Genomic DNA, 25,271 nt, shown 5'->3' on the forward strand with positions numbered 1-25,271 from the left:
CCGCGTGAAGCTGCCATCTGGTGACGCCGACGCCATGCATGGAACAAGTGGCATCGCCAGCAATTACGCACAACTTAATCCTCTCAACCACCGACCTATCCAATACTAGAATTCACATATTTATCATAAAACAGTTGTCTTAATAGGTGGTATTCGTTACAGAACGAAATCGTGTTGATTTTAAGGGATATGCTTGGAAGACCAGAATAAACTAGCCTATAATGTCTATTGTTGCAAAAACTGTTAAATAAATAACACAATAACGTGTAAACTATCAGGCAGAAAGGCACGTTTTCAGATCGTCTAGAAACTAATATGTAGGCTGAACTAGTATATTTATAGGCATAGCATGCATACATGAACGCACTGTTTCATTCGACTCCAATGAATTCCATAGTTTTATTTCGTAATCCATTCTATTCCCAAACATCATTAGAGATAATTTTCTGTCATTTAAAAATAGCCATAATCTATTCATTGCTGTGTGAGTAGGCTAGGGTTATATCTGAAGAAATACAAAGGGCTCAGTTGGAGACATCGCCGATGATGCTGCAGATGCCTAAACTGCGCGGGCAAGCGCACGCCTGAGATGTACAGTGAGGGCGGGGTTAAACATCAAAGATGATTTCTAGCTAAATCAAATGTTCTCAGGCAGCTGGGGCATGAATGAAGTGTATGCTATATAGGATGCTCGAATTATATAGGATGAGGACGAAGAAGCAACCATATTTCTCTGACTGTGACATTCACTCTTTGGGAAGCCATTCGATTTTTACAGTGTTTCTTATGCTATTTATTTCTTATTGATCCATTGTTTATTATATTCCCACCATTGTCTTGTCGACATTATCTGCCATTATGTCGGATACCGCGGATACCGAAGATAATCAGGACATGTTACCGAGTTTGGTCCAGCAGATAGTTCAGCGGATCACAGCGGGAGAGGTAAGTGAACGTCAGATATGATTTATGTTAATGCCAGATCTGTAGCCTGTTGGAGCAACGCTGGCGTCTCCGGTATTGCTTCGGCTAGATCTAGGTGTGTAGTCTAGGTAGAGGAAGGATGCTCAAGGTTTTGTGCCGTCCTTGGAACAGGATTAGGGATGTAAAGATAAAATGTGCATGAAATATGAGGATTTGTAGATGGCTATTGTAATTTATTTTATTCTATATCTATCCATCTTATCTGTATGCTATCTGAAAGTTTGACGTAAGCAGTTCATGTGGGGTGCGAGACTCACAAAGGTTTTTTCCTTCTCCATATAATCTCCATGAAGTCCTTTATTTTCCTTGATCCTTTTATAGGCTGCAAATAAATGCCATTGTCTTATGTCAAGGTTGTCAATCATCATAAATCGAAATATTGAATTTAAATATACTAAATTCGCCTTTGCAGGATACCAAGGGGTTACATAAAGAATATACTGCAAATGCAGTCCAACGAAATATTCTAGGCTTTTGACCTATTAGCATACATTATTAAAGACATGCTCCGGAACTTTGGTGACTACTAAGTTTTTTTAAACATCCCACTTTGGACTGGATATGCAGTTCATACATGCATAATCTATGAGCAGAATTGATGTCTTACCGCAATTAGCCACAAAATCCATAGTTTGAAAGTGACAGTTTTTTTTAGGCTGTGCTGCGCCATTTTCCTACATTTTCCTCCACGTTGGCCAGCCCCCTAGAAATTTGAGTTCAACCAATGAGCTTCAGCACCTCTCCATATGAGTGACAGCTAGCGACAGGCACATTATGCACCTACAGCAGAGTGAGCGACAGCAATTGCGTGGTGCACAAATCTGCACATATGCGAGATTGTATGCAATTTTTCAGGGACCAGTTTTGGCTTGTGAAGGCTACGGTCAGAACTACTGTATACAAAAGTACCAGATAATCTCTTTAATGCCCATCATTTGTGTAACTAGGACCCATGTAATATTTACATTTGGCGTGAATTTTATTTTGGACAATGCACCAGATGTGCAAACTGGTAGGGTAAGCTTTAGCCTACATTTCAAGCCATTCATAATTAACATGGGATTTCATGCACTATAATATAGCCTATTCCTAATGTCCTTCCCTAAAAAGTATATTCAATGCTATGAGTGCATGTTCTTTACAAATGATAGGCCAAACAGTTGCTATTTTGGTAATGCAACAATGTAGCATCTCTCAATTTTGAAACATTGTTGCAAACCTCAGGTATTGGTCGAGTCAACTGGGATCTGGACCCAGAATGGGGTCAATACGGACCCCAGGTAACCGACCCCTGGCATCATATAAACACACATAAGACATGGAACAATTTGTAGAATTGCAGGAATTGTTCTTTAAAAAAGCAAAAACATAATAGACCCATGCAAAATGTGTAGAATTGCGGGAAATTTGCTTTAAAACGGAACAATTTTCTGTCTGCCAACAAGAGGGGTGTGAACAGTGTGAGCTGGGGGTTTGTTACTGTAATGACGATATCCATACGGACCTTAGCCACCTAGGAAATTTGTGTGACCCGACCTTCTCAAATGTTCTAGGTGGCAAAACATTTATCGGCCAGTGAAAGCCGATCATTTTGCCCTCCCTCTCTTTTAACCCAATGAGTCCCACCGTATCGCCGGCACGTTTTGGACTTCTAACCCTTTTTAAACATTGTGCGTTCGAGCTACACTTCTGTGTTGTACGATTGGATTCGTCTATTTCTTCTGCATCCGCCGTAGATACCAACCATTAGTCTGTGTGATTAACGTGGGCTGAGCTAGAGCTGTGTTTGTGAGACAAGGATGGATCCCGAAGTTGCCCGGAGCAGGATCTTTTATAGAGTCCGAATGGCTTGAGCTACAAACTATTAAAAGCTATCTATGAAAATCTGATTTCCGTCCTCGCAATGGGAGGTATTTTCTGTGGTTCCTTTGATTTCCGTATTCGCAATGGGCTGTCTAGCTCCCGCCCATCCTTTCTTTAGATTGGCGGATACACCTCCATAAATAAAATAACTCCTTGCTCGGTGGGCGAAATGATGAAAAACGCCACCTGCTGGAGGGAGACCGATTTTCCGTCGAGTTGGGCCTCGCCTTTCTCTTCCTCTTTGATGATGCTCACAAGCTACACAAGAGTCGTTAATAACACATGTCAAAGTCGTTACACGGAGGTGCCAAGTGTCTGCGGGTTTTCACTCCTCCCTTGTACTTGATTGATGAATTAAGGTCACTAATTAGTAAGGAACTCACCTGGTTGTCTAGGTCTTAATTGAAAGGAAAAAAACAAAACCCCGCAGATACTAGGCCCTCCATGTTATTAGTTTGACACTCCTGTTCTACATAGAAGATAATTGGAAATCCTCGGACAAAGTGTCTATAATACTGTAATAAGCTCACATAGTTGCTGTCACAAACTCCAAACAGTTGTCACTGACTAGTTGGATATTGATTACCCAGTGAGCAAACTATTTCTGTAGCCCACTAACTAGCAGCATTCATAAACATTAATTTTTCTCAGGTTTTTGCTTTGGCTGACTTTTTTTAATTGAAATGTGTCAATAAAACTCATAAATGGTACTGCTTATGTTCAGTTGTTTTGTGTTGTACTTGTAGCCCTCATTGTCCTGAAAAGAAAATGGTAAAACACTTAAATGTGAGGCTAAATATAGTCTGGAAATGCAGATAAATTAGTCAGATTTTTACTGGGATCTCGGGACTGATAGGGTTAAATACTCAGGGCTGCAGCATTGTTACTATGGTGATTTCAGTGTCTCCAACCCGCCCCACACAGCTTGCTACTGTCTGTCATTGCTTGAACTGCACCAGCGCTGTTGCTGATTCACGCCTCGCAGTTTCATCCATAGCGTCTAGTCATGGTATTTAATTCATTGTCGACTCAACAGCGCAATAGTCGTAATCTTTAACAAACGCTGGACAACTTTTAATAAGCTAAACGCCTCAAAAACAAAAAAGATATTCATCATGTCTGCAGTGTCGCGACGCAACTCAATTGTATCGGTAAGTGGAAATTGTACAGGTCATACTGGTTTTATATGACAAACTATGCTAAGTTAGTAACACCCTCGTGGAACGATACTGATTAATTATTGTTAGAGGTTTACAGACTCCATGGTTGACCTTATATTATTTCAAATTGCGAGGTCAAAATTAGGGTATTTCTATAGCAAGTACTCCTTCTCATATGGTAATGAGAATCTGTGGTTCCTTTTTTTCGAGGAATTGTTAGTTTTGCTGTAACCATTTTGTGCTTCCTCAGCTAACCAACAAGCTGATTCATGAACTTCCTAAACTACGTGCATAGCCTACCAGGGTAGACGCTACACTAATGTTTTGTTTAGGAAAAATCAAATGTATTGATTAGTGTCAGGTGAGTTTGTTTTTGTTTGACGGTTTCAAAGTATTTGAAGTGAGCAAGCCTAATACAATGAAGAATGTGCTTTATTTTAGACGTATGCCTAGTCTATTAAAACTGGCTTCCTTTTCAAATTAAATGTTTAAAAAGTAACGATAATATCGGTTCATACCGTGTATATTACTGTAGGCCAGCGTTTCCCAAAATCGTTCCTGGTTATCCCAAGGTGTGCTTTTATTTTTTTATTTTTTTTTAACCTTAACAGTACACAGCTAATTCAAATAATCAAAGCTTGATGTTGACTTTAATCATTGTAATGTAAGGGCAAAAAACAACAACAATGTGCACCCCTTGGGGACCCTAGGACCGAGTTGCTGTAGGCTTAGTCTTGTCTACCTGCCTGATCTTTCTTGTATGTGGGAGCAGTTCGCCTGGGGCTGAGACTACTGTAGACATAATAGTGCTGTCTGTGTCCACACCAGGTCCCTATCAAGAATATTGAGCGGGAGCTCATTTGTCCGATTTGTAAGGAGCTGTTTACGCACCCCCTCATCTTGCCCTGTCAGCACAGTGTTTGTCACAAGTGTGTCCGAGAGCTGCTGCTGTTGAACCATGAGGATTCCTTCGATGCTGGGTCTGAATGTTCCCTCCCTGGGAGCCCAGGACCACGATCCAGAGTGCCCTCGCCAAGCATGGAGAGGCTGGATAGGCTTGCAAGATCAGGTGCGTTTGAGTTTGGCCAGTCCTCATGCCCATATTGTGATTCACATGTATTTGCTGAAAGTCATTCTCTGGGTTGTAGAATGAAATGGACACCACCACCGATCTCATCCAGTTTAAAATCATCATGTTAGATGTTCATACTTTTCCTCTAATCTTGTCCACTTTGAGATTGGTCTTAAGTTTCTTTAACAGAATGAAGTAACACGACAAGCATTTAAGTCATCACTTTTGTTTTGTCTAGACTCTAGTTCCATGTCCGTAAGGCATTCACTTAAAAAATCCTTTAAATTATAGTTCTATTGTGTGGATATTAGTAATACCAAGCAATTTCTTAACACAACATGCCTATCATTTTCAGCACCTTGATAGAATAAGGCTTGAGTTATGTACAGATGGTGGAACGAAGCATGACTGTTATCCCACTAAAGCATTTAAAATGCTTGAGTGCTGGTGGGGGGGCAATATTATTTGCTTTGCAAAAAAAAAAAAAAAAGAGGTCAATGTCCAAGGCGCTAGCAGCATGGAGTGAGACAAGGCAGTCTTTCACCCTGCCACTCCAAAACACCAACCAATTCACATTTGCCCAACCTGAATGTGCCCATTCTTCATGTCCAGGTCTGCATCTATTAAAACAGTGGATACATTCAATGCTGTTTAGAAAAACAGGGTTATAGAGCTGGTAAAAATATAATACTTCCTTGGTCATCTTAAGAATCATGAACTAAATTACAATCCTTGTGGGGTTAGTAACCATTGCACTCATGCAGATTTAGTAAAACAAAATCTGATAATTACTTTGACAATCTTAAAGGACATTACTTAAGGAATATTTTGGCAATGGGGTCCTTGATCTACTTCCCCAGTGTCAGATGTACTCGTGGATACCATTTTTATGTCTGTGTCCAGTATGAAGGAAGTTGGAGGTAGTTCTGCGAGCCAGTGCTAACTATCGTTACTCATAGATTTCCAGTCATTGCGCTATCTGCTAACTCCAACTTCCTTCATACTGGACACTGAGGCATAAAATGGTATCCACATGTTTATCTGACTCTGGGGAAGTAGATCAAGCACTCCATTGCCAAATTCCTTAAGTATCCCTTTAACATACCTTTCAGTAAAATTCTTAAATATCTGACAGCATTACAGTAATGGTTTTCACCCTTGCTGACTGGATGTCAGCCCAGTGGTGGTCATGGTGGAATGAATGGGGGATTAAATGAACTGAAGCCAGGACTCCACTAAATTTATCAGACAAGTGCTTTCAAAGCTAACAATGGTTTGTTACTGCAACCTCGATGTTTTCTTCACCTTGTTTTATTAGGATTCAGACCTTTTTTTCTTTTAGAGTATGTTAAACTCAATGTACCTACAGATGTTTTGAAATATGTGATTTCACATGTTTTGACCTTAACCTTTTTTAAGAGGGCAATTTCTTTTAAGCACTGTTGTGTTGGCACTTGTCCACTGTTATTGGAAGTACATCAGGTTTGACTCCACTTCTGTTCACATACTGTATATGTTAATCTCACTTCACTTCTTTGTCCATTGCTTGCAGCCACACTGCAGAGAAGGTCGTTTGGGAGGAGAGGTAGACGCGGGTTCCATTTTTTGAATAGCTGTAGTAGTGAGTACAGTGTTACTAGATCCCCCCCCTGTGAACCCCAACTTACTGTTACTCTACTGTACGTAACACACAGCTGACAATAGACCACCTGATCTTGGTAGACGTGGCATTCTGGCTTTTTAAAAAGTCTACTGAGCAAAGGCATAAATGTAAATTATGTCCTACCAATTTGTCTACATTTGGTGTTTTGTTCCTTTTTTTTTTTTTTTCTGGCCTGGTGCTTTCAGGGTTTAGTGCTCCCCTTTCAACACGCATGTCTTAGTAAGTAGGTTGGAGAATGAGTGAGTGAGCTACAGCTCTGGATGGGAATCTCAGAGGTGAGAGAAATGGGAATGGATGTAAAGGAATTGGTTTAAAGTGGAATTTCTTAATGCCTGGGCAAATGTAGAGGGGTTTCCCATCCCTGTAGCCTCTGATGCATTCAGTACCTTGTGGAGGAGGCCAGTAGAATCACTTTTAGAAGCAGCAGGGGACCTAGTTCTATGTAACACAACACAGGGGGTTAGTTGTAGATATGCCAAGATTCTCTAGAGCAAGTGGGTCAAACTCATTCCACGGAGGGCAGTGTCTGCAGGTTTCTGTTTTTTTTCCTCCTTTCAATTAATACCTAGACAACCAGGTGAGGGAAGTTCCTTACTAATTAGAACTTAATTCATCAATCAAGTAAAAAGGTGGAGTGACAACCCGCAGACACTCGGCCCTCCGTGGAATGAGTTTGACATGTGCACTAGATTATACCACTGCAACCTTCAATCATATGCCTGTTGACAGGCTTGCCCCAAGGATGCTTTTTTAGCACTACGGTTCAGCTGTAATTGAAAATGATAACGTTTTAGAGACTCATGTGTTTGTAGAGATTGCTCTTAGCCACAAGCCAATGTTCTAACCAACTAATTTGTTCTATTTGATGTGACACGCCCCATAAAGCACACACATTTGTGACACGCCCCTAAAGCACAGTGCCAAACAAAACAATGGTCTTACTGAAACTTTAGCAGACATTTTTCATTCATTCAGTTTTTACTTATTTTTTTATGTTGTAGCGCTCAGTAGATGTTTTAAAAAGGCTATGCCGCAATTGTCCTAATGCTAGTGAAATATTCCCTAATATTATAAACACTTCACAACATCTCTCCTAACAAGTGCATCTGAACAAGTATCTAAAATGGCACCAAAATGAGTCTTACTTAATGCAGGATACCAACCAGTCTTCCCTTTCATAGAGATCAAGTATTAAAGGCAACCAACAGCTTTGTCTGAAATCATTCATCTTGACAGTTTATTTTTCAAGTAGAGTTAAAAAAAGGTGTAGGGAGGATGTATTTCTCCCAGCGTGTACAGTATTTGGTTTAGTCACATACTCTTGGCAAGATTGCCTGCATCCCTTTTGTAATGCAGTCCTGGTTATGGTGATGAGGCTCTGTCGCATTATGATGACTCGAACCATGTTGTTAATGATGTGGTTCTGTAGGTAACCCACCCCTTTGCCCTGCTATAATGGCCTTGCAATGACTCGTCAGTTTTTGCCCTGAGCTCTTTCTCTGCACTAGCAATCACCCTCTGAATCCCACTGTGGCAGCAGGCAGTGTGTCTCAGCCTGATACCGTACACCTTGCTGTAGGCACATGCTGCAGCAACCTCCTCCCTCCCTGACCAGAACACCCACTCAGCCTAAGTATCTGTCCTATTAATATCCCCATCGCCTTCAGGCCAGGACACGTGGCCCCCACCTCATTGATTTTCCATCCCAATCCCCTCCCTGACCTGCCGCTTCATCCAATACATCAAGCCTGCTCACCCACTACTCTATCCTCCTCAGTCTGCCATTATTATACAGTCACACACACATTCCAAATGCAAACGCCATGATTGACCCGCATGCTTGCTTTGCGCTCACCACTCGTCTGTTGGTGCTCTGCAAAATGTTTTTTTTTCTTCCTTTGCTTGCCATTTTCCTAAATGCGTTTCATGCTCAGTGACAAGGTCCAGCTGTTTGCATCTGTCATGTGTCATGAATGCCTTTGTCTGCATTTTTTCTAATATTATGCTACAGCTTTGTAGTCTTTCTAGATGATGCTTTACAAGGCATCTGGTTGTGATGCATTGAACTGGACAAATGGTTTCAAAATGAATTTTCTCTGCAGGTAGTGGAAATCAATTCCACTCTTACCCTTTGGTTGATCTGTTCTGTGTCATTGCTTTTTCAGTTAGTTTTGTCAGTGGGTTTCCCACCTTTTACTTTCCACCTGATTTTGTAATTTATTTAAAATCATTTAGATTTTACGTGAATCTTTATGTCCAGGTCATTGTAAACACATGCTCTTCCTATCTCTTGTGTGATCCATTATTGAGGGGTCACCCTGTAGCGAGAGCTGCCGGAGAAGGAAGGACCCGTGTTTGTTCTGTCGGACACTGACCCTTCCAGTCTGTTTGTCTGCCTGTCTCTGTGCAGGCCCACCCTTCGATTAGTACTCTAATGGCTGTTCTGTCCTAGCAGGCTCCATCTCCTCACCAGGATGGAGACGTGGCTCTGTGACCCCCCGCGTTACCACTTTCCCGTGCCCAGGCTGCCAACACGATGTGGACCTGGGTGAGCGGGGCATGAGCATGCTCTTCCGGAACTTCACCCTGGAGAGCATTGTGGAGCGCTACCGGCAGGCAGCCCGCGCCGCCGTGGCCATCATGTGCAACATGTGCAAGCCGCCCCAGCAGGAGGCCACCAAGAGCTGCATGGACTGCAAGGCCAGCTACTGCAACGAGTGCTTCAAGTTCCACCACCCATGGGGCACCCCCAAAGCCCAGCACGAGTATGTGGGGCCCACCATGAATTTTAGGCCCAAGGTAGATACCCTTGTCCACCTCGGAGGGGTTTTCATTGTTCATCGCAAGCAGGTTTTTCTGGTGTTGATTTTAGAATAGTGACCTGCTCATGTCAATGATGGTGGATGACTCATTGAGTTGATCGGGTTAATGGTGCAGCCATCAGATATGTTGACAGGACTGGTCCTTAACCAGCTCACTAGCATTCATTGTTGCGATAAGTTTTAATTTGGGCTGACAATACCAGTCTCTTCTCTGCCTGTCTTTTGTTGTGCAGTTGCCCATTCAGAGCTCATGATTTCTGGGCATTAAAAATGTCCTCCAGTACTTCTGTTTTGCATTTTGAGGTGTGACGTGTTTGCGGCATTGAAAATGTCAGCTAGTCCAATGTGTTTCTCACGTCCATCAGGTGCTGATGTGTCCGGAGCATGAGATGGAGAAGGTCAACATGTACTGCGAGGTGTGCCGCCGTCCAGTCTGTCACCTGTGCAAGCTGGGAGGCTCGCATGCCAACCACAAAGTCACATCCATGAGCAGTGCCTACAAGATCCTCAAGGTACCGTATAATGAACTGTTGTCTCGAACCGTTGACTTGACCTGACTTGAAAGCAATCAGGGTTGTGTACTCTAGGAACCAAATAGGTTCCTCCCCTTTCGGCCCATCTGAATTTGTCCAATAAGAAAGTTTTGTTTTCTGTCGCAAGTATTTTTACTACAATGTGTAGTAATGAATACATCCCACAGTGAAGCAGTGATGTTGACATACTACATGGCCAAAAGTATGTGGACACCTGATCTTCGAACATCTCTTTCCAAAATCATGGCTTTGCTGCTATAACAGCCTTAACTATTCTGTGAAGGCTTTCCACTAGATGTTGGAACATTGTTGCGGGGACTTGCTTCCATTCAGGGCATTAGTAAGTTCGGGCACTGATTTTGGGCAATTAGGCCATTCCAATTCCTCACCAAAGGGGTTAAAGTCAGATTTCTGTGCAGGCCATTCAAGTTCTTTCACACTGATCTCAACAAACTATTTCTGTATGGACTTCGCTTTGTGCATGGGGGCGTTGTCATGCTGAAACAGGAAAGGGCCTTCCACAAACTTGGAAGCACAGAATGGTCAAGAACAGCTTTTCCCAAACTCGGTCCTTGGGACACCAAGGGGTGCACATTTTGGGTTTTGCTGTAACACTACACAGCTGATTCAAATGATCAAAGCTTGATGATTAGTTCATTATTTTAATCAGCTGTGTAGTGCTAAGGCAAAAACTAAAACGTGCACCCTTTGGGGTCCCGAGGACTGAGTTTGGGAAACACTGGTCTAGATTGTCATTGTACGTTGTAGCATTACAATTTCCATTCACCAGAACTAAGGGGCCTAGCCCAAACCATGAAAAACAGTCCCTGACCATTATTCCTCCTCCACAAAACTTCAGTTGGCACTATGCATTCGGGCAGGTAGCGTTCTCCTGGCATCCGACAAACCCAGATTAGTCCGTCGGCCTGCCAGATGGTGAAGCCTGATTCATCACTCTAGAGAACGTGTTTCCACTGCTCCAGAGTCCAATGGCGGCAAGCTTTACACCACGTCCAAAGCCGACGCTTTGCATTGCGCTTGATGATCTTAGGCTGCTCGGCAAATGGAAACCCATTTTCATTAAGCTCCTAACGAACAGTTCTTGCTAACGTTGCTTCCAGAGGCAGTTTGGAATTCGGTAGTGAGTGTTGCAACCGAGGACAGACTACTTTTAAAAAACTCATTTTAGCACTCGGCGGTCCCGTTGTGAGCTTGTGTGGTTTCCACTTCTGAAAGGCTAATTAACCTCATTTGAGTCAATTGGAGGTGTACCTGTGGATGTATTCCAAGGTTTACCTTCAAACTCAGTGCCTCTTTGCTTGACATCATGGGAAAATCAAAAGAAATCAGCCAAGACCCCAGAAAACAATTGTAGACCTACAAGTCTGGTTCATACTTGGGAGCAATTTCCAAAATCCTGAAGGTACCACGTTCATCTGTACAAACAATAGTACGCAAGTATAAACACCATGGGACCACGCAGCTGTCATACCGCTCAGGAAGGAGCCGCGTTCTGTCTTCTAGAGATGAACATACTTTGGTGCAAATCAATCCCAGAACAACAGCAAAGGACCCTGTGAAGATTCTGGAGGAAACGGGTACAAAAGTATCTATATCCACAGCAAAACGAGTCCTATATCGACATAACCTGAAAGGCTGCTCAGCAAGGAAGAAGCCACTGCTCCAAAACCGCCATAAAAAAGCTACGGACTACGGTTTGCAACTGCACAGGGGGACAAAGATTGTGCTTTTTGGAGAAATGTCCTCTGGTCTGATGAAACAAAAATATAACATTTTGGCCATGATGATCATCATTATGTTTGTAGGAAAAAGGGGGAGGCTTGCAAGCCGAAGAACACCATCCCAACCGTGAAGCACGGGGTGGCAGCATCATGTTGTGGGGGTGCTTTGCTGCAGGAGGGACTGGTGCACTTCACAAAATAGATGGCATCTTGAGGTAGGAAAATGATGTTGCTTCAATATATCCACATCTCAAGACATCTGTCAGGAAGTTGAAGCTTGGTTGCATGGAAGGGTCTTCCAAATGGACAATGAACCCAAGCATACTTCCAAAGTTGTGGAAAATGGCTTAAGGACAACAAAGTCAAGGTATTGGAGTGGCCGTCACAAAGCCCTGACCTCAATCCTATAGAAAATTTGTGGGCAGAACTGAAAAAGCTTGTGCGAGCAAGGAGGCCTACAAACCTGACTCAGTTACACCATCTCTGTCAGGAGGAATGGGCCAAAATTCACCCAACTTGTGGGAAGCTTGTGGAAGGCTACCAGACACGTTTGACCCAAGTTAAACAATTTAAAGGCAATACACTCAATTAGTATTTGAGTAGCATGTGAACTTCTGACCCACTGAGAATGTGATTAAATAAATAAATGAATATAACTTATTCTGACATTTCACATTCTTAAAATAAAGTTGGTGATCCTAACTGACCTACTACAGGGAATTTTTACTAGGATCAGATGTCAGTAATTGTGAAACTGAGTATAAATGTATTTAGCTAAGGTGTATGTAAACTTCCGACTTCAACTGTATATACTGTTGTGGGGCGGCAGGTAGCCTAGTGGTTAGAGCGTTGGACTAGTAACAGAAAGGTTGCAAGCTCGAATCCCCGAGCTGATAAGTTAAAAATCTGTCATTCTGCCCCTGAACAAGGGGACGTCATTGAAAATATGAATTTGTTCTTTAACTGACTTGCCTAGTTAAATAAAGGTAAATAATAATACTGTATTCTAGGCTCATTCTATATAACTACTTAGTATGTGAATAGGTATACATGTCTGCCCACCATTCACATGTGTATTTGTCTCTGGTCCGGAAGCTTATTTCCCATGGAGTTTTTGCATTGTGTGTTTAGACACTGTTTTCTCAACAGCTCATTTCAGTAGATCTACTGCTGTACATAGCATTCTTAGTATACAGTATCTTGTGTAAATCTTTGTATAGATTGCATTTGGATGACTGTTAGTGCTATTTGGATTAATTGGATTTGTTCTGACTTATTTGTCTACTTAATTTACATCATTGTTAGGAGCTAGTAACTTAAGCATTTTGCTGCACCTGCTATAACTTCTGCTGAACTATGTAAACAACCAATAAATGATTTTATTTTGAGCCCCCTAATGAAATATTTATCAGTCATTTGTATCTGCTGAGTGGCACACGTCCACAGGATCAGTTTACCTTTGAGCAGTGTAATCCACATGTGCGGTCATCAACAAGCAACCCCCCCCCCAGACTAGACAGAGGTCAGTCAGCCACTGAAAGCAGAGGGACAGAGGACTTTGTGTCCTTTGACTGTAATCTTAGAGGCCTATGGACACAGGCACCGGGCCTGACTCATCCATATTTAATGTAATCATTTGTATCTTATGCTTATCTATCTATTGAACATCTCTGAAGATCTCTCTGCTGGCCTTACTGTATGCAGAGGCATATTGGGTGTTTTGTTCTGATGAACAACAGGAACATTCCGGGATGAGGTAGGATTTCAATCGGGTTTCTCAATGCTTTCAAATGTTATTTGTTGTGATACCAACAGGAGAAGCTATCAAAGAGTATCCATTACTTAATCAGCAAAGAGGACCAAGTGAGGACTCAGATTTCCAACCTGGAGGTGTTGATCAATGAAACTGAGGCAAGTAGTTGTTGACGGAATAAAACTAGTCCTGTGTCTGACTGTTTGGCTTATATTAAATAAGGGACATTGTCTGCACTGAGAAGGAAGGTCACATATTCAAATGCATGTAAATACATACTAATTTGCATGAATTCCACTGCAGAAGGGTTTGGTTAGTCTGACTTTGTCTGTACTGTATTATGATTGCTTTCTCTCGTTTACATTTTGTTGTAATATTACTTCTATGCTAGCCTGGTCCCAGATCTGGTTGTGCCATCATTCTTACTTTGTCATGCCAAACTCCTTGTGATAAGGGGGCATGATGGCACAAACAGATTTCTTTGCAGTATTATGGCACCATGATGCGTTGATACCTTTCCCTACCTCTACAGGAGAATGGCAAGGTGGCGGAGTGTGGGGCCTATGAGCACTTTGAGCGGCTGTTCCAGACCCTCCAGGAGAGGAAGTCTGAGATGCTGAACTCCATCGAGCAGTCGAGGACGCGGCGTCTGGAGCAGCTCAGGGGCCAGGTGGAGGAGTACCAGGGCATGCTGGAGAACAGTGGCCTGGTGGGCTACGCCCAGGAGGTCCTCAAGGAGACAGACCAATCCTGCTTCGTTCAGACGGCCAAGCAGCTGCACACCAGGTCAGCCTCCCCTCCAGGGACAAATTTCCCCTAGGTGCAGATCTAGGCTCAGCTTCCCCTCCAATCATAACCTAAACCAGTAGTGGGGAATTGCTAATCTGAGGGAAGATCAGCTTCTAGGGCAATTTCACCCTACACAGTCAGCCTCCAGCCCTGACTGCCTGCCACTCCCAACACATTAGTAAACAAAGGCACAGTAGAGACTGGCTCCCGACGGATACCATCAGTGGCGATAAAGGCTAATGGTTATTTAATATCACCATTGTTTAATTAAGGTCAGTAATCGAAAGGCCTTTATTCTTAAAGGACCCATTTTCAAACTATTACAGGCCAGAATGCAATTTCCCTGTGGCTGCTCTTGTCATCTAGGTTTCCTAATGGGGATTTGGGCCCTGTGACTCCTCCAGTACTAAAATAGATCTGCTTATGGGTAGGTTGAGTGTGTCAGAGATCCATGACACCAAGTATCAGGGACACTGGGACAGATTGGAATGGTGAAGTGCTGTTTACGTTCCCCATGTCCTGCTCGAGCTCTAATCCTGCTAATTGATCTAAAGTTGTAAAAAAAAAAAAAACAGCTTTGGGACTTCATTCACCTAACACTTACATTCACCCACCCACACAAGTCTCCCATGCTCATTTATCTTGCCTGGGAAATGGTTCCCGCTCTGATAGTGGTCTCTTTGCTAGCATATATTTATTTTGAATCCCCATTAGTTCCTGCCAAGGCAGCAGCTACTCTTCCTGGGGTCCAGCAAAATGAAGGCAGTTATACATTTGAAATGCATTCTCAGGCGTATACTACCACATATCTGTAACACAAAATCCATTGTGTATAGTGCATATGTTATGTGTTTGTATGCATGTGTCTGTTTGTTGCTTCAGTCCCCGCTTTTCCATAAGGTGTATTATCAGATTTTTTTTTTTAAATCAAATTTTACTGCTGGAATGAGTTGATGTGGAATAGAGTTCCATGTAGTACAGCGTGCCTCTGTTCTGGACTGTGAAGAGACCTCTGGTGGCATGTTTTGTGGGGTATGCATGGGTGTCTGAGTTGTGTGCCAGTAGTTCAAACAGACCGGTGCATTCAACATGTCAATACCACTCATAAATACAATTAGTGATGAACTCAATCTCTCCTCCACTTTGAGCCACGTGATTGACATGGATATTATTGTTAGCTCTCTGTACATCCCAAGGGACAGCTGCCCTGTTCTCAGCCAATTGCAATTTTCCTAAGTCCCTCTGTGCCACCTGACCACACGACTGAACAGTAGTCCAGGTGCTGCAAAACTAGGGCCCGTAGGACCTGCCTTGTTGATAGTGCTGTTAAGAAGGCAGAGCAGCGCTTTATTATGGACAGACTTCTCCCTATCTTAGCTACTGTTGTATCAATGTTTTGACCATGACAGTTTATAATCCAGGGTTATTCCAAGCAGTTTAGTCACTTCAATTTCCACATTATTTATTACAAGATTTAGTTGAAGTTTAGTGAATGATTTGTCCCAAATACAAATATTTTAGTTTTTGAAATATTTAGAACTAAATTATTCCTTGCCACCGTTCTGAAACTAACTGCAGCTCTTTAAGTGTTGCAGTCATTTCAGTTGCTTTAGTAGCTGACGTGTTGAGTCATCCGCATACATAGACACACTGGCTTTACTTACTCTACGTTTTTTTCCAGCAACAGACTATGATCGATAATGTCAGAAGCTGCACTGAAGTCTAACAAAACAGCCCCCCGCATTCTTTTTATCATCAGTTTCTCTCAGCCAATCAGTAATTTGTGTAAGTGAAGTTCTTGTTGAATGTCCTTCCCTATAAGCGTGCTGAAAATCTGTAAAATAGCATTGTATCTGGTCAAACTATTTTTTCCCCTGAAGTTAACTAAGGGTTGGTAACAAGCTGATTGGTCGGCTATTTGAGCCAGTTAAGGGGGCCTTACTATTAGTGAAGGGAGTAACTTTTTCTTTCCTCCAAGCGTGAGGGGGCACACTTTCTAGTAGGCCTAAATTGGAAATGGGAATGACAATATTGTCCGCTATTGTCCTTAGTAATTTTCTATCCAAGTTGTCAGACCCCGGTGGCTTGTCATTGTTGCTAGACAACTATTTTTTTTCACCTGTTCAACACTTGCTTTACCGAATTCAAAATGACAATTCTTGTCTATGATCATTTGGTTGGATATACTTGGATCTGTAGTGTCAGCGTTTGTTGCCTTCATTGCATGCCTACGTTTGATAATCTTGCCAATGAAAACGTGAAATGAGTTGTCATATCAGTGAGTTTTGTGATGTATGAGCCATCTGATTCAATGAATGACGGAGCTCTGTTTGCTTTTCTGCCCAAAATGTCATTTAAGGTGCTTCAAAGCTTTTTACTGTCTTTGTCATTTATCTTATTTTCATAGTGTAGTTTATTTTTGTTTTGTCAATCGGTTGTACAGCCAGTTTTGCCATCTCTTTTGCCTCATCCCTCTCAACCATACAATTTTTTTAAATTCCTCATCAATCCATGGGGATTTAAGTCATTTTCTTAATGGGTGCATTGCTTATCCCAGTTAGTAACTGGGATAAGCAATTTTATGAATGTGTCAAGTGCAGCGTCTGGTTGCTCAAAATGGACCAACAAATAATATTCACATCAACAACCTCACTACAAAACTTATTGTATGTATTGTCATTAAACTAGACCAGACAGAGTAGAGGAACGAACAGCTCCAACCCAGGACCAGGATCATGCCTGGGTCGTATTATACACTTTTAGGCTCAGCCTTTGGAATGTTGGTTTTCCTAGATATGACTACTATATTGTGATCACTACATTCGATGGATTTGAATACTACTTTCAAACTAATTTCTGCATCATTAGGTAAGATATGATCAACACATGTTGATGATCTCATTCCTGTACTGTTTGTAACTACCCTGGTAGGTTGATAACCTAAACCAGGTTGCAGGCATTAGTTTTTGAAGGTCAAATATTTTTTTTAAATTGAACCTTTTATTTAACTAGGCAAGTCAGTTAAGAACAAGTTCTTGTTTACAATGACGGCATACCGGGGAACAGTGGGTTAACTGCCTTGTTCAGGGGCAGAATGACAGATTACCATGTCAGCTCTGGGATTCTATCCAGCAACCTTTCGGTTACTGGCCCAACGCTCTAACCACTAGCATCCCTGCCGCCTCATGAGTGGGCAGCCTGATGAAAGCCAGTCAATATTTCAATCACCCAGAAAATATACCTCTGTTGATATCACATACATTATCAAGCATTTCACACATTATCCGGATACTGACTGTTAGCACTTGGTGGTCTATAGCAGCTTCCCACCAGAATGGGCTTTAAGTGAGGCAGATGAACCTGTAGCCATATTAGCCAACAGTATTTAACATGAGATCCTCTAAGCTTTACAGGAATGTGGTTCTGAATATAAAGAGAAACACCTTGTCTTTTCTGTAATGTTATAACCATATATTGCTACCACTATCATCAAAGGTGTTCTGAGTGAGTTTGAGGCATAAAATCAATATCATCTGTTACTAGCAAATGAGTGATTTCGTGAACCTTGTTTCTTAAGCTACATATGTTAGCCTGGGCTATTTTTAACAATTCTGGGATGCTTGATAATTTCTTGCTTTACTGGGAAGCTTAGCAGAGCTGCAGTAGTCTCGTAGCCAGTTATGGAGGGCAGCCATTCACTTTGTGTTCACTACAAAGTCAATAGCTGCCATTTTGTTTCCTCTTTTCTTTCTCTCCAGAATTGCGAAATCCACCGAGTCTCTGAGGACGTTCCACCCCGCGGCTGACCCCTCCTTTGATGAGTTTGTGCTGGAAACTTCCAGAGAGGAGACTCTGCTGAAGGAGCTATGTTTTGGGGGAGGTGAGTTCCCCACCCCACACTACTAATATGTAAAAATGTATGCAGACATTGCAATGCAAGCCCAAAGTTGAACCGTAATTTGTTGACACTCCTCATTGGTTCCCCTTTAACTCACCTCCGCCTCAACCTGTCAGTCACTTTCACCTCCTCCTGGGCTCTGCTCTCTGTTAAGACACTGGTAACCAGAAGCCCTTTTAATTCAATAAGCCGGTTACACTCCTGATATACACACAGGGATTTTGGCACAGAGAGCATTGCAGGGCTTTTTGCTGGTCCACTGCTTTGCATATAGACTCGATTTAGAGAAAAGGGAACTGTGCAGCGGGCTGGATGTAATTATGTTCCTGTGAAAAGGAACTGATTTGACATGCGCATATTAAGTAGGGGCAGTGCTACCCTGGAAGTAAACAGGAGGCGTCTTATAGGCTCCCATCTAACTGTGGCTGTCCTCAGAATGAGTTCCAACCCTGCTCCTTCTGTCCCACAGGTATTACTGTGTGTATTGAATGGGCTTGTGAGCTCGTTGCGCTATAAAGATTACTGACCACAAAGGGGCCCTGCTTTGTCTCCCCGTAGTGAGACGAAGGGTCATCTGTGTTCGTTAGCGACAGTTGGTTGGCAGAGCGGGGGCCAGGCTGTCCTTAGGACAGGGTTCAGACCTGTAGAAGAGGGCTACATGGAACAGCGCTGCATGGATTTCTCATTAAACTAGACCAGACAGAGTAGAGGAATGAACAGCTCCAACCCAGGATCATGCCAGGGTCGTCTTCACAAGGCAACAAATGGAAGGAAACCGTTTGGGTGGTGGTCTGGGGATGGGGACTGTGACCTCCCCCTCCCAGATCAACCCCAGTACTCAAGCAGATCTCATTACGGTGTTGTGGAGTCTTCTATGCTCTCACTGGCTCTATATTTGAATCTATCCCCCCACTAGTTGAACCATAAAGGTGTTGTGCGTTCTCCTCCTTCCTAATCCAGCCCTCCAGAGGCTGCAGTCTGGTCTCACAGTCAGTGAGAAACAAGGAGAAGCCTCTGTTCTTTGGTGTAATGCCTGTCCCGTCCCGTCCCGGCCGTAGCCTGATCAATAGGTTGTTTCTCTGAGAATAGCGGCGCTCTCAGGCTGGTAGCCCGCTGGGTTGGCAGACCGCCCAGTCCCCCCCCCCCCCCTCCAGTCCTGATCAAACCTGCTGGACCTGGCTGTGGCTGACAGGAAGCTATGTCTGCAGTGAGGGGAGGGGGGTGAAGGATTTGCAAAGTGCTTTTCCTGGCAATATTGTTTTAGTTTCTCAATCTTCCTGTCCATATTCTGTCTGATCTGAGTTCAGTCACATCTCGTAAGAACTCCATGCACTTACATAAACCAATGTGTCTATTTTTATTTTATTTCCAGAAAACCAATACCATTTTAAAATAAGGTCTAGCATGTTTTGTATAGACTGTTGTGTCTGTCAAGGCTTACTTGTCCAAGGCTTGCTTATGTTAGTTTATCAATTTAGATATTTGTATTTTTTGGGAGACTTGGACTTTAACCTGACCCCCTCACTCTGCCATGTTCCTTTTCTCCGCCCTCTCAGTCCCCGAGCCTCCCATCATTGATCTGTCCCGTAGTCGCGTCTACAACGAGGGCTTGTTGTGCTGGCAGCTGGCTGAGGATACCCTGGCCACAGACCACCAGGTGCTGGAGTACAGGAGGCTGGGCGCGGAGCAGGATGAGGAGGGCGCCAGCCGCTGGCGCCTCACAGACAGGGTGTACGGCCCTAGCACAGTGGTGTGTGATCTGGAGGCCGACAGCCTCTACTCGTTCCGAGTCCGCAGCTGCCGCAACTCCCTCTACAGCCCCTACAGCCCAGAGGTCACCTTCCACACACCACCTGCCCCAGGTAGGCTCCAGGCACTGATGTCTCAACAAATGCACTGAGGATGATGTCGTATTCATGTGTAGGGGTGGCACTCGTGATGGGCAGGGAGAGAGGTAGGCCTGGGCCATATTCTGAAACACGGCACTACTGGAATAGCAACTCATAACTAAAAAATGCTCGGCAATCATGTAACAATGCTTTAACGCCATTTCTGTGTTGCAGGAACTGGGAAAAACTAGTATACTGGGCTCTATAGCCGGCGTATATCTACTAGGCTGTGAAAGTAGAAGAAGATTACAAATAGATAGATGCTCCACTGTTCAAAGTGAACTGTGGGATAAAATACAGTGGACAGTTATGAAATCTCTGACTATCACTTCAGCAACCATCTCCTTTGTTGGATTGCAGAAATCACAGCCTTTTGAATGCTTTGTTTCTTTTAGACGGACTGAAGCGTTGCAGAGTCCCAGAGTAACAATATATCTGCTTACGACTTTCAAAGTGTTTTTCAGCCTCTGATGGTTAAGTGCTCTGATTTTAGCTGTCATATACAGTCTGTAAAGCACTAGATCTCTTTAATTCCTCAAGTCTATTGAATTGGACAGTCCCCACCCTCTCGTCCTAACTTCCATGTGTGTGTGTACAATTGCTGATCCATTTGGATTTTGTTTATCCTCCGTTGCCTCATTAGTCTGCAGTAAACTAGGGCTGAGAGCTGGGTCCACTGTGGATTGAAGCCCAGTGATAGGACTGGGAACCCACATTCCTGTGTCCTGACTGGGGATTTTTCGCAGTGGTGTGCGCAGTGTGTTAGTAATGAGGTGGAATTCTGGGTCAATGCAGGCCTCAGACAGACCAGACATTACAGTAGCTGCAACACGCCTCACAAGTCAGTGTAGGCATACTGCATACTTATCATTACTGTACGACAATACATTTGTCTTTTTTTAAAAAAAATTTATGAAGGGTATCTTTAAGATCACTCAAGTTTGTGTAGTTCATGCAACAAGTGGTAAACGGCTAGTATTTTTGCCCTTGTTTTTGAGGGATTTTCGTGAATGAATTAAATGCTTTACCATGGAGACAGAATGCAATGGCTCATTGCACAGGCATAACTATATTAGTTGGTAAGTGAATTGTAATTATGGCCTTTGGCGTTGTAACTATTTTGAGATTGAGTCGCAGCAGATGTGGCTTAAAATCATTTCAAATAACCTTGCATGAGAAGTAAAGCATTATTTGTTTTTCAATACATGTAAATGGATAAATTTTGAAATTCTGTCAATTCCTTCACTTTTTTTTAAAGATCTTTACAATAGCACCCTCATGTGACACTTTATGAAAGCCCACCTTCTCCCTGGCATCCTGAGACGATGATCAAACAGGACATTCTATCTGCGTCTGACTTCCTTTTGTGTTGTTGCTCTCTTCCCGTAGCATTTGGCTTCTTATTCAACGACAATTGCGGCTTCAGCTCGGAGCGGCTGGCGTTGAGCAAGCGCCGTGACTCTGTGGAGAGCATGGCCGGCATGGCCTTCCTGCTGGCTGCTGAGCGTGTGCAGACAGGCAGCTACATGGGCCTGGACTATATCATCGGTGACACGGGCATCTCTCAGGGCAGACACTACTGGGCCTTCCGCGTGGAGCCCCACTCCTACCTGGTCAAGGTGGGCGTGGCCTCTGATTCCAAACTGCTGGAGTGGATCCACAACCCCCGAGACACTAGTAGCCCCAGGTAAACTCTGCCGCCTCAGACTAACTCTATCACTCACTAAGGATTAGGACTGAGTCACAAAGAAGCCTGCGACGTAAGAAGCATTAACTTGTAAACCAGGGGTGGCAAACTCATTCCATGGAGGGCCTAGTGTCTGCTGGTTTTTCTTTTCAGATAGCCCAAGACAGCCAAGTGAGGAGTTCCTTACTAATTAGTGACCTTAATTCATCAATCAAGTACAAGGGAGGAGCGAAACCCTCAGCCCTCCGTGGAATGAGTTTGACACATGCTATCGAGGGATAATTCACAGAAAAGGCCTTCGTTTTTCAACAATTCTTTCAAATATGTTTCTGCTATTACCTACTGTGGTTTTACTGTTATGTATATTTGAACAGGCTTCCAGGTAACAATGAGGAAACAATCAGTGTGACAGTATTATTGAATGGGCTGTAGTTGTAGGCTGACTGTTGCCTGTCTCCCACCTCCAGGTACGACCACGACAGTGGCCACGACAGTGGCAGCGAGGACACGTGCTATGATCTGTCCCAGCCCTTCACTCTGCTCACTGTGGGCATGGGCAAAATGTTCCTCCCCAAAGCTTCCATCTCTGCCGGCGGAGACCACGGCGACCACAGCAACCGGGTGCTGCCTATGCCACAGCGTATCGGCGTGTGCCTAGACTACGATGCGGGCCGGGTCTACTTCTACGATGCAGACACCATGAGGTGCCTTTACGAGCGGCAGTTGGACTGCTCCGGTACCATGTACCCTGCCTTCGGCCTCATGGGTAGTGGCAAGGTCCATCTAGAGGAGTTCATCACAGCAAAGCGGCTGTCGTATATGTGAGATGCTGGGCCTTCCACACACACAGGTCTCTCCCTCTCAACACTTGCCTTTGCGTTCATGTTGGTCTCTGCTTTCAGTCAGGTATGTTTGTAGTGATTTTTGTTTTTGTCTGCAGTACTTCAGCTGACTATTAATCCAGGTCTTTGTTTTTTAATGAACACCTATTTATGTATCACTACTAAGTCCAGTAAAACGTAGCCAAGAGAAACCTGAAGAGCCTTGCAGCTACGTCTATGTGCCTTTCACAGTAAATAGATCATCTAACAAATGCTATGATTTGTCTAACTGTGCACAACAGCAAGGCTAGTCATCACTTACAAGGGTGAGTGTATGTAGGTCACAAGGTCCCCTCGGTTGAGAAACATCCCTACCAAAAATGTGTAATACAAATCATACCTAATCAATGTCCTTAGTCAAGAGTCTGTCAACACCAGTTTGTTACACTGCATTTGATTTGAACACATGCACAAAAAATGTGCATGTGTTCAAATCAAATGCAGTGTAACAAACTTTTTATTTTATTTTTAAAGACGAGCACACTTTCTTGCACTTAATGTCACTACCTAACCACTCTGAACACTTTCAATGCTGAACACATTTATCTGAATCGTAACACTAAACATTCACGTTCAGGGTGTAATTCTAACGAGGTCTGTGTGCTATTCAGACGTAAATCGTGCGTTGGTGTCAGTGGGAGACTTTTGTCGTTAAATTACACTCACGGAGATTAGTTGTTGATCACTAAATTGTCACGTTAATGAATTTACGTTGCACTGCTGCCTCGGATGCAGTTGTTCAATAGCAGTGGTTGTTTTCTGTCTAGCACTGGGAATGTGAAACTTCAAACACTTCCATGTTCTCACTACACAAACTGTCCCACGGAACTCTACTACGATGCGACTTCTTCCTGACACATGTCATGTTAGTGTACAGAACTTAGACATTTGTTACGCACGTTGACGATTGGCTCTTGAGTATCAGCTAGGACAACAAGGTTTTAGGGCATACCACGGGTCTGTTCAGCAGCGTTTCAGAACCTTCCGATTTTAGAAATATATTGTGTAAACCGATCAGATGCTTTGTCCTCTAGAAAAGGGAGTAATTTTGTCTCTACATTTTCTATTTCTAAATGGTTACCCCTGCTGAACATAGCCCCGGTCCCCTCTGGCTTCTTTACATGGGTTTTTGGACAATATCTGTACATATGTTTTGTTTTCTTGAGGGTAAGGATAATCTGTTTTTCTCAGGTTTGTGGCCTATCAGCCCTGGAAAACTATACCTTTCTCCTCAACAGAATTTTACTTTTCATTGCGGCTTCCATAAATACATTAGTAATTTACTGTACCCTAATCTCAGCCTTTTAAGATTGTTCATATATCCAATAATAAACTGAAATTAACCATTTTAAATGTTTACCTCAATGTACATATCTAGTGGCATTATTTTGGGGGGTGAAATAAGTCATAGATCTGCAATTTGTTTTCTATGAGTTTGTATGTGCTGTGACGTTTCTCAGCTTAATCCAACTTGAGCAATTTGGGAAATTGGTGAAATTGTAGTTGGAACTAGATCATGTCTGACTGAATTTGTCAAGGGAGCATTTTAAATCTGTACGCCTCCTTTTCTGTGTGTTGTGATGTTTTAGGTCCACTTGAGTGTTGCGTATCCTAGAATTTGCTGCGTTAATTGTTTTGCTTATCTGAATCATGTAAGTTCATTTTGACGAACAACAATCTGTAGTCTTAATTTTAAATCCTAGCTGCTTCAGAATTGGTGCGCATAATTCTCTACCATTCCTTTTAGGACAACACTTCTACCTGTTCCTTTTTTAAATGACTGTTGAAACACCTTTAAAAAGTCTATGCACTTAATTAACAGGTTCGGGATTGTGTTTATCACAGAATGTATTATTTACAGAACAAATTGAATGTCTCGTAGGTGCGTTTTTGTTAATTTGCTTATCTTGGGTCAAGTCACTAGTGGCCGCAGGAGTTGTCTTTCACAGTAGATATTTGCTATAGTGCTCATCTTATTCTAGCTACTGTACATATCACTGCTGATTTTAGAAAAAGGGAATCCTATGGTTTTCAGTAGTAAGTTAAACCAAATATTCTGCAGACACTCAGTCTAATGGTTCAAGCTAGCACTTTAAACTGTAGCATGTATGCCTCGGCTGTGCAGGTCTGTGTGAATTGTTGTGCAATATTACGTACACTGCAGGGAATAGACCTGTTGTATTCTCCTATTGTAAGTAATGGGATATGTGATGTCCGCTTTCTGTGAGTGATGCTTTGATGTATATTAAGCGTTGTTTGTCATCAGAATCTTGAAATACTACGTTATTTTATTTGCTGTTTGGGATTTGTATGAAATAAACAAGTGTTTTAAACCAAATGTGTGTGGCTAATTTGTGTTCACTTTGAGTAAGGTTTTATAAATGGTATGTGTATAATCCATGTCACCCCCCTGGGAAATGTGTTCTCTAGAAATAGAGCATTTTTGAGACTGAAGTGCAAGGAAACTGGAAAATGTATGAAATGCACACATACTGACCTTTCTCCCTCTCCTCACTCCAGACCCTGATCCACCCA

At 42.9% G+C, this 25,271-nt stretch overlaps 1 protein-coding gene across 5 annotated transcripts; it reads left to right on the forward strand.

The window, feature by feature from the left end:
* The first annotated feature begins 587 nt into the window (after positions 1-587).
* On the forward strand, positions 588-25,074 carry LOC139577231 (E3 ubiquitin-protein ligase TRIM36-like). 5 transcript variants are annotated; one of them, XM_071404197.1, is made up of 11 exons: positions 588-945; positions 4,836-5,076; positions 6,632-6,700; positions 9,198-9,541; positions 9,930-10,076; positions 13,655-13,750; positions 14,125-14,378; positions 18,140-18,261; positions 19,836-20,141; positions 21,558-21,855; positions 22,323-25,074. In XM_071404197.1, exons 1-11 carry the CDS (start codon positions 859-861, stop codon positions 22,678-22,680), a joined length of 2,322 nt encoding a protein of 773 aa, XP_071260298.1. In that variant the 5' UTR covers positions 588-858; the 3' UTR covers positions 22,681-25,074. The 5 variants fall into 5 exon arrangements, with proteins under 5 accessions (XP_071260298.1, XP_071260299.1, XP_071260301.1 ...); XM_071404198.1 differs by having other exon boundaries at positions 589-945; positions 6,632-6,664; XM_071404199.1 differs by lacking the exon at positions 588-945 and adding an exon at positions 999-3,998.
* The last annotated feature ends 197 nt before the right edge of the window (positions 25,075-25,271 follow it).

This window comes from Salvelinus alpinus, chromosome 5 (genome assembly GCF_045679555.1).
Source record: "Salvelinus alpinus chromosome 5, SLU_Salpinus.1, whole genome shotgun sequence".
Lineage (NCBI taxonomy): Eukaryota > Metazoa > Chordata > Actinopteri > Salmoniformes > Salmonidae > Salvelinus > Salvelinus alpinus.